Source organism: Equus caballus, chromosome 10 (assembly GCF_041296265.1).
Source record: "Equus caballus isolate H_3958 breed thoroughbred chromosome 10, TB-T2T, whole genome shotgun sequence".
Classification (NCBI taxonomy): Eukaryota; Metazoa; Chordata; class Mammalia; order Perissodactyla; family Equidae; genus Equus; species Equus caballus.
This window is the reverse complement of record NC_091693.1, coordinates 63,817,461-63,835,757: the sequence shown is the minus strand read 5'-3', so window position 1 is coordinate 63,835,757 and position 18,297 is coordinate 63,817,461. Positions and strand designations below refer to the sequence as shown.

The following is an 18,297-nucleotide window of genomic DNA, read 5'->3' as shown; positions in this document are numbered from 1 at the left end:
AGAGTACAAAACATCTATAAGTTTTGCCCGATTATATTTCATTTCTCATTCTAATGTAACGTATAAAAACCTAGTAAGTTAGACTTAGGATAAAATGTCCGTTTTTGCTTTTATAAATTTATTTCAAGGTTCTGGTTGTCAGTCCTTTGTGACAGTTGGGCTGTTGTAATCCTGAGTCCACATTTAATATCGTACAAAAAGGCTTCTGTTCCATGACAGATTAGTAAAGCCTCCATGCATCTCTCCTACCAGCAAGTACCCTGTAGCCATTTGCATTTTTCCATTTCCATTGCTACTCTGCTTACTGGGAATTTATTTACTCCTTGAGACCTTTCCCAACTACCACTTAACTTTGAGTTTCCATTTGATGTTGTAGATTTCATTATTTGTCAGTCAATTGCTTTGCATTATACTGTCTTCTGGCACTGGGCATACTAAGATGTGTAAGACATAGTTCCTGCTTTTAAGAAACTTTGGTACCATTGGAGTGGGCAAAAAGATGCCGAGATGTGGTGTGTGCAGTAATGGAGATATTTGCAAAGAATATTAGGAAGCACCTAGAATTGCTATCTTATCTGTTCTAGAGGAGGTAGTGGATACTATGCTAAGTCTTAAAAGATGAGCAGAAATTAGCTGAAAAGGAGGGACCAGGTCATACATACCACATGACCACTGTAGAAGTAGAATTCTTCACCAGCTACCCAGGGACTGGTTGCTAAGGGGCAAATCTGATCTGAAATGCTGGTCTATGGGGTCGGCCCTGTGGCCGAGTGGTCAGCTTCATGCGCTCCGCTTCGGCTGCCCAGGGTTTGCCAGTTCAGATCCTGAGCACAGACCTACACACTGCTCATCAAGCCATGCTGAGGCAGCATCCCACATAGAAGAACTAGAATGACTTACACCTGGCGTATACAACTGTGTACCGGAGCTTTGGAGAAAAAAAGAAATGCTGGTCTAGAATTTCCCTATTTTATTTGCTGAGGAACAAGTCATATTTTTCTACTCCTCTCCCATAAATGTGCAGAAAATTTTCAATGATGTCAGAAAAGCACTGAGGAACTAAGTGACTAAGGTTGATCTGTTATTTGCTTGGTTAGTACATTGAAAGATAATTATAACAACTTGAGGCTAAGGAAGTCATAATATCCCATTTAGGTAGTCTAAATTATACTGCTTTATTTTAGATATGCTTTATGAGAAACCAAAGAATAGGTTTTATAAAAAGTAAGAAAAGATGATGTATTCACATTTTTTCTCCTTTGCTTTATAACATATGATTAGATTGTGTTTATAAAGTGAATTAACTGATGTTACAATAGATTTTTTTAGACATAAAGCAATTAGAGAAAAGGAAAATCTAAATATCATGTTATTCATACAAGGCAGATACATCAGGTGTCAGAATTAAAGCTGGTTGATTGATGTCTTGTGATTTGAAGTTTGAACCAGCAAATAGTCAGTTTTGTCAGCATGATGACACTGACCCCCCAAGAGGTAGCATTTCATTTCACAGATTCTCACCACAGAAACATAAAACCTACAGACACCCAAACTTCATCAGAATGAGGGTTTAGGAGTAAGAATAATAATGGTTTTACAATTTCAGTAATTCTTTTACTCATGAAGAATTTGTTTTCATTCTTGTATCCCTTTGTACCTTCTCACTGTTTGATTTGGAAGATCGTTTAGTTGTTTTGTTGTTGTTGTTTTTAATGGATCCAGGTTTCTTATTCTGTAAAGTAAGGATGTTTCCTGCTAGTAGCCTCATAGGATAGTTGTAGGGTTTAAATGAACAAAAAATTCAAGTGAGTTTTTATAGTCTCATGGTTTTCCAAGGCTTTACAGTGAGCATATTTTTTGGTTTTTTTACAGTTCTGTTGTTTTTTTAAAAAATAACTACACTCCTAAGAAATTTACAAAGTGAGGTTAGAAAGAAGTAGTTTTGTTTTTCTTGTTGTTGTTTGTAGATAATCCCACTCCGAAGAGACAAGGACTTGATGTTCAAGCCTGTGCACAGAAGGTATAAATACACGACGAAACTGATATTAGAACTGCTTATACCTGATTGTGGCAAGAGTTCCGTGCCACTGGTTGTTACTCTTTTTTGGAAGGTAACTTCTGGACATGATTAGAGATGATGGAAGTATGGCTCTGACAAGGAAGAAGCAAGCGTATTTTACTAAGGCATCTCCCTAGTCGATGTAGCCAGCTCGATTATCATAGACCTGTTAAAATATATTAAATGTAAAAATCTCAAGGCAAGAGGTTTGAAAGTGTTGCTGCTAGTGAAAGTTTTTCATTGAAGACTATGAGCAACAGATTGCACCTTTGTTTGAAGTTTCAGCTATTCACAAGTAACCCTGGAAGGCCCATTTGTAACTACTGAGAGCCTGGCGCGTGGGACTGCATCACTGGTCACTCGCCCTTTCAGTGTCATCCTAACGCTCTCTGCTCTTCATTGTTTTCTCTCCCTCATAGGATGTGTGTTTTGTGTATATATGAAAAAAAGATAGTGCCATTCATAGTGGGAATTCAAAAAAAGTTCTTCAAATGTAGCCCTTGTGAGCAAGGATTACAATACTCAAGTTTGGATAGAAGCAGTTTGTTAGGCTCAGTTTAAACTTGTTAATTATGATGTATTTTCTTAAATTTATCATTGTGCTGTCAAATTCTAAACTAAAATGAGTCCAATTCTTTGCCTTGATTGTTTCCTTCTCTCTTTATCTCTGTGGTTTGTCCCGACACATGGGCAATCTTGATGATACTGAATCTGTTAATGACTTAATCCATTGACATTATGTCTTTTCTACAATCATAGAAATAATAAACTGATTATTTTTGTTATTTTCCATTAAAAAAGGTGATGAGATTACCCAACCTGTGAGAAGATGCTTCTGATTTCTCCTCAGTTATTGTTCTTTATCTAAATCTCAAGATGTTAAGTGAATTAACGTGACTTTTTCCAAAGAATAGACACTTGCACAATTCATATTACATCTTTAGCACTAGACAAAAAATTCTCTTAACAAAATAATGAACACATACAGGCAGTTTAAGCTACACATCTCTTCATTAAAACAAGTCCTGTGAGACCTCAGTCTGCCCCTTTCAACAGTGTATTTGTTGCCTGTATTTTAAATAAAACAGTTAATTCTGAACTATTCTGTGATGCATACTTGACAAATGTGAATGAGCCCTATTAAACCCAACTAGAATTAGTGGCTCATTTTATGAAAGCAGATCAAAAACATTTGAACCTATATTATCAAAATTTTATTTTGCTTTTTGGGTTTTTTAAATGAACTAGTTTTAATTTCTAACTTTTACCACATTTTTATCTTATCAGGAGGCTTTTAATCAGTTTATTAAAATGGTCTTACAGTCACTTAATACAATTTTCTTTTTATAATTATAGCTAATTATATGGGATTTTTTTTTTTTTAGTTTAAATTTTGGTTTATGTCCTCATTAAGAAATACAAAGATTACAAGCAAAAGTCAATGAAAGAATTAACATGGACGCGTGTTTTGAAAATCTTCTTTTAAATGTTAAGAACCGAGGCTCCGGAAATATTTGGGGCAGAAATAATTTTTTTAAGTATATAAAATATAAAGTTTATACATGGAAGGACCTATGTAGTATATATTAGCTGTGATATTGTATTTTCATTAAGACCTGGACTGCTAAGTGAGTATAGATCCGGAAGAAGTTAATGTAAGTATTTTTAAATGGGTTTGTATTTCTCTGATAAACAGCACTCTCCTTCTGTTTGTGATCATAGGATAAAAGCCCTGTGCGCTTGTATATGTTCATTTTTACTGCTACATCATGTAGTGTGCTCTTAAGATTGAGATCTCATTCCCCAGGAAGCGTTTCTGTCTAAGATTAATTGCCCTTTTAAAATCAGCGTTTGATGTATTCCTTTGGCTATATCCTGGCTTGGTTTAACCCTCTTTGACCTGACCTCACTGACTATTATGGCCGAGGCCGAGTCAAAATCCTTCAGCATGATGTATGCACCTCAGATTTCTGCCTGTGGTTTTTCATGTCGATGGATTCAATTAGTTGGCATTTTACTAATGAACATATCAGAGGTTAAAGAATTTGTCAGACAGAACAAAATTGTTCCAACTAGTGGTAATCAAAAAGCTCCTCTCTTTATTTGTTTAAAACTTTTTCAGAAATGTTCAGTATTTTTCAGAAGTTTTACCTTCAGCATCACCCATTCCAAGATGGCAAATCAAGTCATTTTCTGCAGATAATAGTTATGAAGTATAAATGTAAAGCCACAAAACTAAACACCATGGTTATAACGTTTGGCCTTACATCTCTATTTTCCACATTCACAAGAATAAAGTAAAAACAAATGTTATTAAACTGAAATTTTCTGATTAAAAGCATTTTCCCTTGAAGGTATACTGTAGATTTCTTTAGCTTCAAATTCAAGGAGATTTCACATATTTAGTATATTTATTAACAGTAAAAATGAAACTCATACATATTCTCTAGAATCTCAAGTAACCTATTTTTAAAGACATTTAGGTCATATTCCTTGCTGAAGTTTGGCCAAAAAATAAGGACTGAAAGGCAGATTGGAAAGGGGAATGTTATGAGCCATCGCTAATAGAACTCTCTAAAAGGCAGTCATCACATACTATGAATTCTCAAATAATGATATATTTGAAAATAGATAACAAAGATTTTGGGTTTTCCCCCCCACACCTGAATGTTTTCATCTTTTTTGAAAACTAAGAACCTTACCTAAACTCTGTTTAACAACATCACGGCAGTACAATAGGGCTCATTTGACTTGTCGACGATGCGCTCCACCAAATGTACATGTTGAGAGCACTACTAACTTAATCCAGACCTTTTTAGATAACTTCAGGAATTTTTTAAAATGTCATTCATTTTGTTGTCTGCATAATGATTGAGTCTTTGGGGTTTTGTTGTCTTTTTTTTTTCTTCCTTAACACATTCATGAAATTTACATGCCACACTGCATAATAATGGAGCTGAGTAATTCAGTGTATATATTGACATGAGGCTAAATTCTCACAATGCTTTGCATGCCAGTCACGTAATTGAATCCACGGTTTTTATATACCTTTTGATGTACTTAGTACTAATAAAATTACCTTATTCCCATCACTGTGTGTGTAGGAAGAGAATTACAATGAGTGTTTAATTTTTGTTGCTAAATCATGATGTTTTAAAAACTGGTCTTCTGGGGGCTGGCCCCGTGGCCGAGTGGTTAAGTTCGCGCGCTCTGCTGCAGGCAGCCCAGTGTTTCGTTGGTTCACATCCTGGGCATGGACATGGCACTGCTCATCAAATCACGCTGAGGCGGCGTCCCACATGCCACAACTAGAAGGACCCACAACGAAGAATATACAACTATGTACCAGGGGGTTTTGGGGAGGAAAAAAAAAAAGGAAAAAAATAAAATCTTAAAAAAAAAAAAAACAACTGGTCTTCTGTCTTTGCTTACTCTATGAGTTTTTTGATACTTTTATTTTTTAGGGAGTGAACAGGAAGGAGGTGTGGGGAGGAGTCACTCACTCGATTGAATCCCTCCTGTGTCCAAGCCCTGGGCTGGGCTCTGTGCTGAGCGCTCCACCCAGACATCCCATTCAATCCTCCAGGCAACACTGGAGATGAGACTTCTTCGTCCACACTAGAAAAGGAGGAAACTGAGACTCAGGAGTTTAAGCAATTTGCCTAATAATTCAAAACTAGTGAGTTATGCTGATTAGAACTGTTAGGCATAAAAGACTCAGAGAGTAGAACTGGAAGACCTGTATTCTAGGCCAGCGGTTTGCAAACTGACCTGTGAAGTTCTATCAGAAACCACCGTGGATCGTAAATCAGGAAGCAGCAGGACTTGGGAGATGGGCTCAGTCCCACATCAAAGCTGCCCCACCTTCCTCCTGTGTTTTATATTGGGTTTCTGTGTAAGATTTTGTTTGAAGAAAAATTCTACACCTGTGTTATCGTAAGCTTTATTCAAGAAAACATTTAAAAACAGACTTTACTCCAGAGATTGACTCAGAAGGTCTGGAGAGGGTCCCAGCTTATATATTTTTTAAAATCTTCCAAATGATTCTGATGGTCAGACAGATTTACAAACCATGGATCTAGACGGACACCTTCATTTTATATATACAGAAATACCCTAAAAGCTATGAGGCCTGCCCAGAGCCCTTCATTACAGAATGAGAGGTCAGGTTGCCTGCCTCCCAGTTTGTCTTTCAGTAGCACCTTGTTGACTATCAGTGCCTAGTTGGCCCTTTCTCCTTTATGTCTCATTTATATTATTGTATATCATTATATTCATTGTGTGTGTGTGTGTGTGTAGACATCATTTTTTATATATATTCACGTAAGTTACCATTGTTTCAAGTTGATAATTTTCATTGATGACTTGTGTGGATAATGTGAATTTTCTTTTGTTTCTTTTTGCTTCTGTATGTAATTCTTACCATTCTAATCATGCAACCAAAATCTGTTTGAATGTATTTTTCTTAAAATGTCATACAACTCTAAAATGCTCACTTTAAAGTAGATGCTAGTTAAGAATTGAATTTTTGTTAGGCTGTTGGTACTAATACAAAATTATGTGATACTTTTATAATACCTGGACTTATAAATAAGATAAATTTAGGAAATGAAATTTTGTTGTGATACTCTCTTTATTGCTATTTGATCTCCTCAGATTTAATATCTAACTCTAAAAGTGAATTGAATTCCTCCTCTACCTAAAGAAAATACATGTTTCTAACATTTGTTTCTGGCCTTTTCCTTAATTCACAAACCCCAAATATTTATGAATGACTATCCTTATATTATTTACAAGAAGAATTAAAATAATCAGGTTTAAAAATCATTATGTGGACATTCTACAAAATGATGGTATGTACTCTGCAAAATTGTCGTGGTTAAGAAATGCAAAGAGGGGCTGGCCCCGTGGCCGAGTGGTTAAGTTCGCGCGCTCTGCTGCAGGCGGCCCAGTGTTTCGTTGGTTCGAATCCTGGGTGCGGACATGGCACTGCTCATCAGACCACGCTGAGGCAGCGTCCCACATGCCACAACTAGAAGAACCCACAACAAAGAATACACAACTATGTACCGGGGGGCTTTGGGGAGAAAAAGGAAAAAATAAAATCTTTAAAAAAAAAAAAAAAAAAGAAATGCAAAGAAAGGCTAAAAACTGTCCTGATTAAAGGAGAGTTTAGAGACATGAAAATTAAATGCAATGTGTGATTCCTGGACTGGTCCTATACTGGAGAAAAAAAATAGTTGGGATAGTTGATAAAATTCCACACCGTAGTAGTCGTGTTACACTGTAAATTCTACTATTCCATTGTAAGTTCTACACTGTAATAGTAGTATGTCAGTGTTAAATTTTTTTATTTTGATAATTGTACTGTGGCTATGTAAAAGAATATCTTTATTAGAAAGTACAAGCTAAAATATTTAGGGGTAAAGGACTCAGTGTTTGTAATTTACTCTCAAATGATTCAGAAAATAATTATACACACAGAATGATAAAGCAAATGGGGCAAAATGTAAACAATTGATGAATCCGGGTGAAGGGGAATTCCTTGTACTGTTCTTGCAACTTCTCTGTAAGTTTGAAATTATATCAGAGTTACCCCCCAAAAGTGTCATGTATGAGAGAATTTCATATAGAACTACTTCACTTAATTACTGCCTCAAATGTTTGCTTACTTTAAAGCATCAAACTAACTTTTAAAAAAATCTGAGTGGGTGAGGTGTGGAGTAACATTTTTCTCCTGAGTCATTTGCTTATTCCCAAGTATTAAATTCTAGATTCCTATTTTGAAACACAAAGATGTATTTACCAAAAACATGATTTACTTTAGCGGTATCATCAAGTGTTTCCTTTCTACTGTTAGAAAATAAAAGAAACATCTGCTAATTTTTCACTGCTTCATTTTGTTAGTTCTGATATTGCCAAAATGTCCAGTCATGCTTTATTGTTACTTATCGCAGCATGAATTTAGGTGATAATATATACGCTTCTGGACTTATCTGGAAACATTTTGACTTTTTGTTGTTTTAATAACCAAAACAGTCTTTATAGGTAGAGCTGTTTTTACTTAGTGTACTGACAGCCATCAGAAACTATTCTCAAAAAATTGTTTTTGGTAGTATATTCTACTAGCAATAAAACTATTCAAGCTCTGAAAACATTTATTGACTAGTTAGTAAGTGTTGGACACCATGCGAGGCACTGGGGATATCGTGAGGAATAAGAGAGAAACTTTAGTTATTAGTTCCAAAAGAACCACTGTCCCATTCTAAGAATCTGCCTGGTGACAGTTGTGTTCTTGAGGAAAGTCAGAAAACACAAAAAAGATAAATATACACAGATGAAATATTTGGACAAATGTAGGCAGTGACAAAATAAATGTATTTAAAATTTTAAACTGTTGTGTTGAGGGAAATGACAATCCTAGATCCACTTCCTTAGTTGTCTAAATTTAGTTAGTGACACTTTTATGTTACAGATTAAAAGTGGCCCCAATTTAAACCAGAGAATCAGTGCTACCTATTCAGGTCTCTGATATCGTGATTTATTGGGTTTGTTATACAAAGTGTTTGAATAGTGCTTATGTTCTCCGCCTTCTCTTGTACAACTCATAAACTCCATCTACCCTTCTGTGGACAGGGTTGATCTTTTGCCTTTCAAACACACTGTGCATGCGTGGATTGTATGCCGTGTTGTATTTGCTCCCATGTGTAAATATTGCTTTAGGCACAGTATTTTGGATATTGAGTTGTGACTTGTTTCTTCTAGCACTCTGTTTCAGAGTATCCGAAGGCAACTCTGGCTTAAGGAAAAACTTTACAAATAAGGAACTTTTACTCTTACACCGCTGCTCTTTCATTTTTTGACTCAGTGCTAAGTAGGAGGAAGATTCTGAGAATATTAAAATATTTCAGAGAAATATATAATAAGTATATGAAGAAAACTACAGCGGAAATGTTTTCAAATATTCTAAGAAAGATTTAATACAGTAAAACCTTCATAATCTAGAACTTACGAAGAATGAATCATTCCAGATAGCTAAGGGTTTATCCATTTGAATACCAACATTTTAAAATCTTCTCAGAGTACTAATACCATGCTTTCTATAGTATTTTGTGTGTTGCTTCATCTTTTATTTATAGATGATTCCCATCATTGTGAAAACCAATTATTATATTAACACTGTGATCACCACTGTGTAAAAATACGTGTAGATGCAACAAAGATTGGCAGAAAAATCAAAACGGTGAAAGCATTTTTTAGGTTAGTATTATGAGATGATGTCTTTTTCCAAAGTTGTTTTAAACTATGACAGTGATTTAGGGGTTTGTTTGGCACTTTTATTTGGTTATCTTTGGGATTGATAGTATGTTTTTTAGGGTTTTATTTTTGGCATTCTTTTTTATCAATTCTCTGTAGTGTTTTTGTGTCCTCTCTTATTGTCAGTCTGTTGACTGTCAACTCCCAGGGCTGTGCTGCCTCTAACAGGAAGTTTAAATATTTCTTTAAAAGGATCTCTTGTTTCAGGTGCCAGCCAAGCCATTATCACCATACATCATCAGCCCATTTTGCCTAGACATGAGAGCACTAGGGATGCAGAAGTCATTTTGAACAGAGCAGAAGGGAAAAGTAGGATATTTCCCTGTCATATAGTTCCATGAATTCCCGGTTTCCTTGTTATCTTCTGTCTCCGGGAAGTTGAAGTTTGAACATTGTATTTTGAAGAGATTAAAAGAGACAAACCAAGAATTGTACTAAAGGAGTGACACAAAGTTTCTTGAAAGTTCTATGTTTTGTTTTCCAAAAGGAGTTTGGTTTGCTCTCATTGTTTTCCTATAAAAACCAAGAGTGCTGCTGTTTACTTTAAAGATGGTCAGTATATCATACTAAAATCATAAAAGATACAAAACTAACCTTAAATTTAATTTGTAGTAAGATTTGAATTTCAAAGAAAAGTGTGAATTACACCACCCTTTTAATTAGCAAATGGGTGTTAACAAATATCAATCAAGTTTCCTGACTCCAAATCAGGAATCCCTGAGTCAGACTCTTAGTTCCTTCTCATTAAGACTGTAACTCTTATTCTATAGTGTTTCTAAAACTTTCTGATATATATTTAAACAACTTTACTGCAAATTAACGTACAACTCCCATCTGTTTTATTAAGCATCTTCCTAAACACTGATCTTATTCTTGATGATTTCTAGTCACATTTCTACTTTACATATTTTAAATCTGTATTGACCCACTTCATTTGACCTGTTTTTAATAGCCAGATAGTACAGTTTTTAATGTGTAACTAAAATAAATTTTGGTCAATGGGTACAAATGGGCTGTTTTCTCCACTATAGTTTCATTAACGTCAATCTTAGGTAAGCACAGTAATTAAGAAAGAATGAATACTTTCACATATAGCAACAGAATTTTTATCAGAATTCATTGTAACCCTCAGGTTTCTGTTTTGGGTGATACATATTGCAACATTTGAACTTTCTCCATGTCCACATTTCCTGCTCAGGAGACAGACCAGGTTTAACCTGTTAAAGCTGTAAAATCCATTTAATTCACGAAGGATTCTCAAAAAGCAACAGTATTTTTTTTCTTGGACTGTTTTGACTCTTAACTGATTATTGTTGGATTTCTTTCTTGGAATAGATGGGGAAAAAAAGAACCAAGTGATGATTCATGGAATTGAGCCAATGTTGGAAACACCTCTGCAATGGCTGAGTGAACATCTGAGCTACCCGGATAATTTCCTTCATATTAGTATCATCCCGCAGCCAACAGATTGAAGGATCAACTATTTGCCTGAACGGAATTGCCCTTAAACAGAACTTACCGGAGCATGTCACCCTTCTGCTTCAATCAGGTTTGGTGGAGGCAGCCTGACCAGAAACACTAGTACAAGCCAAACAGGAAAAAGATTCCATGTCAGATAAGGGCACTTGGGCTGGTCTTACTTTGCATCACCATTGCTTTCCTCCACTGCCGTCATTAAACCTCAGCTGCGACATGAAAGACTTTTCAGGACCATTGCAAGTTTTCTGTTTTCTTGTAAAATATAATGAAGCCGAAACCTTCGGCCTAAGAAGAAAATGGAAATATGTGCCACTCGATTTGTATTTCTGATTAACAAATAAACAGGGGTATTTCCTAAGGTGACCATGGTTGAACTTTAGCTTGAGGGAGTGGAAACATTGGTTTAATTTTCAAGAGAATTAGACTTAAGAAAGTAAAAGAGAAATTCTGTTATCAATAACTTGCAGTAATTTTTTGTAAAAGATCAAATTACAGTAAACCCATCTTTCCTTAATGAAAATTTCCTATGTTTACAGTCTGTCTATTGGTATGCAAACAATCTTGTAACTTTGATAATGAACAGTGAGAGATTTTTAAATAAAGCCTCTAAATATGTTTTGTCATTTAATAACATACCATTTTGTCACTTTCCAGTACTTTCTGACTCACGTACAGTAGATCACTGTTTTTACTCTATGTGTTACCATTCAGGCTAGTCATCATTGGCATGGAGTGGACATAGGCCATAGGATAACTTGTCTCAGGAGCTGTCATAGGGTTTCTTGCTGCATTTTTAAATCTGTGTTCTTTACACGCTGAAGATATAAATAATGTTATCATTAATCTTTGCTATTTTATCACTGTAAACCTGTCAAATCATAGTATGCTAAGCATCTGTTTAAGATAATTTTGCATTTTTGGAAAGACCTATTCCTTTCCAAGCTAGTGTTTCTCATTGGCTTCAGGTCTAATATTTCATTGTGGTCCCTGGCAGCCAGTCTTTGAAGTCTAAAGATTACCAGTCTCCTGACTGCAGTAGCTTTTCCTTAACTTTACCAAAAATATTCCGAGGTTACTGGAGTCCTTATTCAATATAAGGAAATTTTTGCTGCACTTTATTGCCGCACTGCTGGGATTCTACCAGCTGAACGTACTTGTGCATTACACTTCGTTTCTTGTGAGCTAGCTTGCTGTCCATATTGAATGTCAGCCCATTTGAGTATGCTAAAAGGTCATGCAATAATGGTTTTAGATTCCGTAATAAAAATGAATGTTTTTCTTATTAAAAAAATTGTATGAATTTTGAAGTGAGAGCCTTGCTGGTGCTCACTGCTTCCTTTTTCCTTTTGTGATTTTCACTGATTAGTAGCAGATTTATTCACAGAATGAGATAAAATTAGTCAAAGATCAAATATGCTGGAATGGAATGTTTAATGCTGAATCAAAAAGAAGAACATAGGGTACCAATGTGATCAGAGAAATGGCAAATAATTGGCTAATGTCAATAAAATGAAAAGTGCTGTTTTAGTAAAGGAAGAAAAAATAGCAATATTTGAGTTACTTAAGGCCAAAAAACCCACTGACTTGTATTTTTTCAAAAGAGGTTGATCTGAGTATGATTGTTCACATTAAAAGTGTTTATTCGTCTATTCAGTTTGGGGGTTTTCCCCCTTGATGTTTTGACAGACTGAAGTGAGCTTCAGCAAGCAAAAGGATCACAATGCCAGGGAGTGCTAAGCGGTGAAGAAGAAAGTGTGGTGAGAACGGTAAGCCCTAGTAGCTTTCCGCAGACGACAAGACCAGCGCAAGGTCTCGCAGTGGGCTCGAGGGAGCACTGGTCTTTACTTCCAGATTTGAAAGTAAATTTTATCAAGCCATTGCCCACTTTTACTCACTTGTTCGTTATTACACCAGCATCATAACTGTATTACTCTAGTCCCAGGTAAGTCAAGCCTCCGATACCCAGAGGAAGAATAAAAACAGAGATTAGTGATGGCTTAAATATCTATTTTTGTTTCTTTTTATTTGAATATTTAAATTTTATGGTTTATTAAAAAACTAAGTAAATTTTGTGTCTGTCGTTATTTTTAGGAATTGGAAATGAAATTTATATAAAGCAAGTTACCTATTGGGGAAATTGCTAAAATTTCCTTAGTCTTATACCTGTCATAAGAATTTCTCAAAGAAATAATAAAAGGTATGAGGAATAAAGGAGAACATATGAAAGAAAATTGGAGAGGGCCAAAAATCTCTATGTGCCTGTTTAACTCATCCTTGGTAGTAACTCCCCTAAGTAAAAGGAATGTTTTTGAATTATTGGCATTGTTAACTAGGAAGGAATAAATTCAGCCTAAATAAAGTAAATCATTGCTTGGCCTTCCTAATGTCGTTTTTCATTTGGATGACCTAAGTTCTGTCCATGGATGGAGTTGAATTTATATGCATCTTCTATATCTAGAGTCCCAAAAAGGTAGCCTGCTCATAATTACACAAGGTTGACCTACCAGTCTTTATAGCATGTTGATGGACCATATTCCAGTCAGTCTGAGGCCAACCCATGAATGGACTAGTCCTGGTACAATTACCCCCCATTCAACTAGAAACTAGATGGGAACTGATCATTTGCTAGGAAAACAGTATACAAGATTTGATACTGAGTGGCAATAATTTTTAATGACTATCTTTCTAGAGTATGTTTATTTTTTATAGGCTATGTAAAATAACCTTTTCTTTCAGTTTTCAGAAATTTGGTTTATGTGGGTCATTACAAAGTGACAGTCTCACTTTATTCATCATGCTATTGATATTTAGGTCTGAGGTAAGTCAGGTTTCCTGTTAGATGTGCCAACGTAGTTGAAATAGAAGTGTAGAATCTTTGGCTATTATAGGAAAAAATCAAGTGCGATATTTATAGTCAGTCCTGTTTGTAGTCAGTCGCTGGGATGGAGTAAGTCAAAATACTTACTTGTCTTTTGAGTTCTGTCATACTCTTAAGTGTTTTCTAAGTATGTTCATTTCCTGGTCTGAAAATTAAAAATTACCCATGTTGAGGAGGAGAGAAGAGAGGCATGTCTCTTCTCAGTTAATTTGAGATTAAATGGCACTTTATAATTATAAAAATTCATTTACCATATAGCTTTATTTGACAAAAGTATCCTTTAAATGTTCTCAAATGTGAATTGCAAATTCTCCACACTTATTAGCACATGTGATACTACTATGGAATCTAGTAGGAACAGTATAGAACCATCGAGTGAAAAAGGGCTCAGTTTTTGGATCCTTTAAGTGGTTTAAGTATTTAGGTTTTTAAATACTTAACTGTTTTTGTTAACTGAGAATGCATTGGAATGAACAAGTGAAGTAAAGACAAATGTGAAGATTTAGGAATGTCAACATGCTTAGACATTACGGATTGATTCTTCTGAAAGTGATTAATTTGGCTTTCCCTCTGTAGCTTCCCCACCCCCACATCACAAGGATAAATAAAACATCACCAGGCTTTTTCCTCTTTGTTTTCCCGGGTTCCTAGTGGAGTGTCTAGCACATAGTTGGTGCTTTGAAAGTATGCATAAAAAGAAGAAAAAGTTAACTCAGGATTATTTAATGGTACTTTAACATCAGTGTTGTATTTTCCTGTTAAAAATATCAGCTATAAAAATAGGAAGAACCTTGTCGTTTAGAAATCAATATACAAAGTGCAGTTGGTTCAGGTTTGCATTACTGATGAAAACCTGCTTACTCAAATCAGCTACTTTCAGTAGGAACCACTGTGGATCAGATCCTTGCGTCAGTCCACATTCATTTTAGGTGCAGCATAGACCGCAGTACATATCTTCTGTTTCAACATCACTCTAATTTAAGCAGCCCCTAAAGTTGGAGCTATTCTCATCAAGCATCTGGAGGTATTTATTAATTCTGACCTTTTCATAAATGAGTGGTTTGTGTCTTGCTTTTGCCTCTAGACTTGACTTCTGAAAATGTAACGCATTTTTAGCAAGGGTAATGTGTTAGACCTCTGAGCAAGGTTGTTCAAACTAAAGTAGACTGTTAGAACCATGTTCATGAAAAGCTTTAAGAGAGAGATTTGGCTTTCAATCTTTTATATTGAGTAGAAGAGGTATCTGTCTGCTTCACATATTAGAAGATGCTGATGAACTTTATACCGTTTGCTGTGGTTTATAATAAATATTTGTGTGGTATTTGACTGTTTCTCACACTGAGCATAAACTCCATAAGAGCAAACACTGGATCTGTTTGGCTCAGTGTTGTATTCCTAGGCCCTAGCTCTGTGCCTGGAATATAAGGGACCGTACTAAATACTTGAATAAAAGTTTGGGAAAAGCTGTATAATGTCTCCCTTTTAGAGTCCAAAGCACATTGACATATTAAAAGCTCTGAGGAGTTCTAAGGTTAAAAGACTTATTTGATCCAGCATTTCTCAAACTTTCTTGATTATAGGATTTTTTTCCCCCTAGTACCACATCATGTTAAACTCTAGGAAATGCTGCGTTCGATCATTAGGTCATAATGACCTAGAGTTTATAGCATAAGGCTTATCCCTCCATTTCTGACAACTCTATTTGAAAGAAGCTGTAAAGCTTCTGACTCCAAACAAAATATCTCTAGCCTGTTTATTCCATTCTCCAGATATGTCCTGTTTTGTCAGTGTCTCTCTGAAATTCATTCACCAAGTGTATACTGAGTATCTAATTCGTGCCAAGCAGTGTATCATGTGCGGAGGATGCAGTAGTTGAGAATCACAGCGCCAGTATTGGGTGGATGGTCTGGCTGCTCAACAGTGCCGTACTTTGACAGGGCACATTCAAGTAAGTTTTAGTAAAAGGGCTGTGAGCCACGGTTCTCTTTACAAATACATCCATCCAAAGATAAACAAACATTATGGTAAGTGGTCAGTGGACTGGAGAAAGCTTCTCAATCCTTAGGTATGAGACTAAGTAGCAGTCAAAGGTGAGTAACTGCTCTCAGGGAGCCACCATAAGGCTAGCCGAAAGAGCCATGGAGGTAAATGTGGCATTCTAGGAAAAAATCACCAAGAGTCCCAAATGGAGTGCCAAAGGCTGAGCTGAGAGAGGCTGGCTTTCCAGATGGGTGGGTTTCTGTGGCTTTGGCACAGGTGACAGGCATTTCTGATCTCTAGGGGGATACTGTACTTGTTTGGGATGTGATGATTTTGTCTTTTTGTGTTGTCTAATGCACATTTTCAAGATAACAAGTGATGTTGCCAAAAGTTTACATCTGTAACTTGGGTGTTGATAGTCTTGTTACTCAAACTCTTGGTTTTAGTCTTTCTTTTCCAGAGACAGTAACTCAGTGACCTATTAGCTGTATCTCATTCATTTTGTGCAGGCTTAGGGAAAAATTTCATCCACTGACTACCAGCTTTTTTTTGGGCATGCCATCTCAACCACGCCTCCGTTAAGAATTTGGTCATTCCTAGTGCCTGTATTTCCATAGTTCCTTTTGTTGTGGTTTTGAAATTAATTATAATAGGAAATGTCAACTTATCCTGATGTCTCTGATGTACTGTAATGATGCTAAAGTTCAAGTGTGACAGAGAAAGGTACTGATGACCTCTGAAGGTATCAACTGGAGCCAACTTTAGATGAAAAATAGCCAGGTCAGGGGAAAAATATATATATTTATTTACTTATTTATGGGAGCAAATCAGGTAAAAGCTAAGATACTTTCGGACTGCACCATGCATGAAACGTTAGAATAGAAGATAGAAATGCCAGATAGGTTGTGGTTAGCAACAGTCCAACTCCAAATATATGGTGGACGTCTTTCATTCTAGGCAGAACAAAGCCCACGTGTTGGTCTTAAAACAGAACATTGAGGACATCTCAGTAAAACCAGCTCTGATTGCTAATTCTGTGTTGGGTGTGTTCTCCCAGATTTTATAGAATTCCACATGATTCATTCATCCATTCAAACATTTATTGAGCAAATAGGGTAGTGGATGTTCTGAGAGAAGACGACGTGGTCTCTGACCTTAAACAACCTCTCTAAGAAGAGAGGAGACAAAAAGAACTATACAGCATGACAAACAATAAGGTACTACTGAAATCTCACTATATGATAAGCTATTATGGCCACACACACGCAGAATAACTATACAACGTAATGGGTGGAAACTGAGGTGAGAAAGGTACAAATAAAGCACTGTGAGAAAACGGAGCTCAGAGAACGATTTACTTTGCACTAACTAGATAGTATCTTGCTTGACCTCTCAGAAGCATTTGACAGTTGATCACACCTTAATTCTTGAAACACTTTCTTCACTGGGCACCACACCCTCCTGATACTCCTCCTGCCTCAGCCCCTTCCTCATTTCCTTTGATGATTCTCTTCCTTTACCCTAAATGTGGAAATACCCCATGGCTCAGGCTTTGGTCCTCTTCTCTGGCTACACTAAGTATGTGAGTTCATCCCATGGTTGGTTTTTTTTTTTTTTTTTTAAAGATTTTATTATTTCCTTTTTCTCCCCAAAGTCCCCCGGTACATAGTTGTATATTCTTCCTTGTGGGTTCTTCTAGTTGTGGCATGTGGGACGCTGCCTCAGCGTGGTCTGATGAGCAGTGCCATGTCCGCGCCCAGGATTCGAACCAACGAAACACTGGGCTGCCTGCAGTGGAGCGTGCGAACTTAACCACTCGGCCACGGGGCCAGCCCCCATCCCATGGTTTTTAACACCATCCGTATGTTTTCTCCAGTATTAACTTTCCTGAGCTCCAAACATACAGGCTGGACGTCCATCTTAGTTGTCTAATAGTTCAAATTTTATTTGGTCAAAGTAGAATTTCTGCTCAAACCCATACCTCTCTCACTCTTTCCCATCTTAATAAGTACTCAGACCCAAAGCCTAGTTTCTTTTATTCCTAACCTAGTCATCTTTAATTCCTCTCTTCTCTTCACATCCGTATTTGACTCATCAGCAAGTCCTAGTGAGCCTACCTTAAAATATACTTTAGGGGCCAGCCCTGTGGCTGAGTGGTTAAGTTTGTGCACCCTGCTTCAGCAGCCCAGGGTTCATCAGTTCAGATTCTGGGCGTGGACACAGCACTGCTCATCAGGCCATGCTGAGGCAGCATCCCACATAGCACAGCCAGAGGGACCTACAACTAGAATATACAGCTATGTACTGGGGGGCTTTGGGGGGAAGAAGAAGAAGAAAAAAAGATTGGCAACAGATGTTAGCTCAGGTGCCAATCTTAAATAAATAAATATATTTATATATATATACACGCAGACACATACATATATATATACACACACTCTGAATGTTTACTTCTTACCACTTCCACTGTTACCACCCAAGACTAAGCGACCATCACCTCACCTGGACTACTACAGTAGTCTCTCCTCTGGTCTACCTACTTCCATTCTTTTCTCCTCTTTTCTTCCAAATAGAGTGTCCTTCT

The 18,297-nt window shown here is 36.5% G+C and overlaps 1 protein-coding gene and 2 long non-coding RNA genes across 18 annotated transcripts in view; 2 read left to right on the top strand and 1 right to left on the bottom strand.

Annotated features, from left to right (window-relative positions):
* ATG5 (autophagy related 5) overlaps window positions 1-12,922 on the top strand; it is a 122,118-nt gene extending 109,196 nt beyond the window's left edge. For 11 of the 16 annotated variants that reach the window (XM_070223607.1, XM_001503938.5, XM_070223613.1 and 8 more), the window contains one exon: window positions 10,712-12,922. In XM_070223607.1, coding sequence (XP_070079708.1) covers window positions 10,712-10,848 — 137 coding nt within the window. In that variant the 3' untranslated portion in view covers window positions 10,849-12,922. Of the gene's footprint in view, window positions 1-1,967; window positions 2,873-10,711 lie in introns of those variants that run through there. The other 5 variants (XM_070223611.1, XM_070223609.1, XM_070223610.1 and 2 more) reach the window with 1 other exon arrangement.
* LOC138915810 (uncharacterized) lies at window positions 3,614-18,289 on the bottom strand. The gene is made up of 2 exons (XR_011422120.1): window positions 18,216-18,289; window positions 3,614-5,677 (listed from the first exon to the last, which is right to left on the bottom strand). It is a non-coding gene; the product is annotated as an uncharacterized lncRNA (long non-coding RNA).
* LOC138915809 (uncharacterized) overlaps window positions 14,613-18,297 on the top strand; it is a 30,667-nt gene continuing 26,982 nt past the window's right edge. Inside the window, exon 1 of the long non-coding RNA XR_011422119.1 lies at window positions 14,613-14,757. This is a non-coding gene — a long non-coding RNA (uncharacterized lncRNA). The remainder of the gene's footprint in view (window positions 14,758-18,297) is intronic.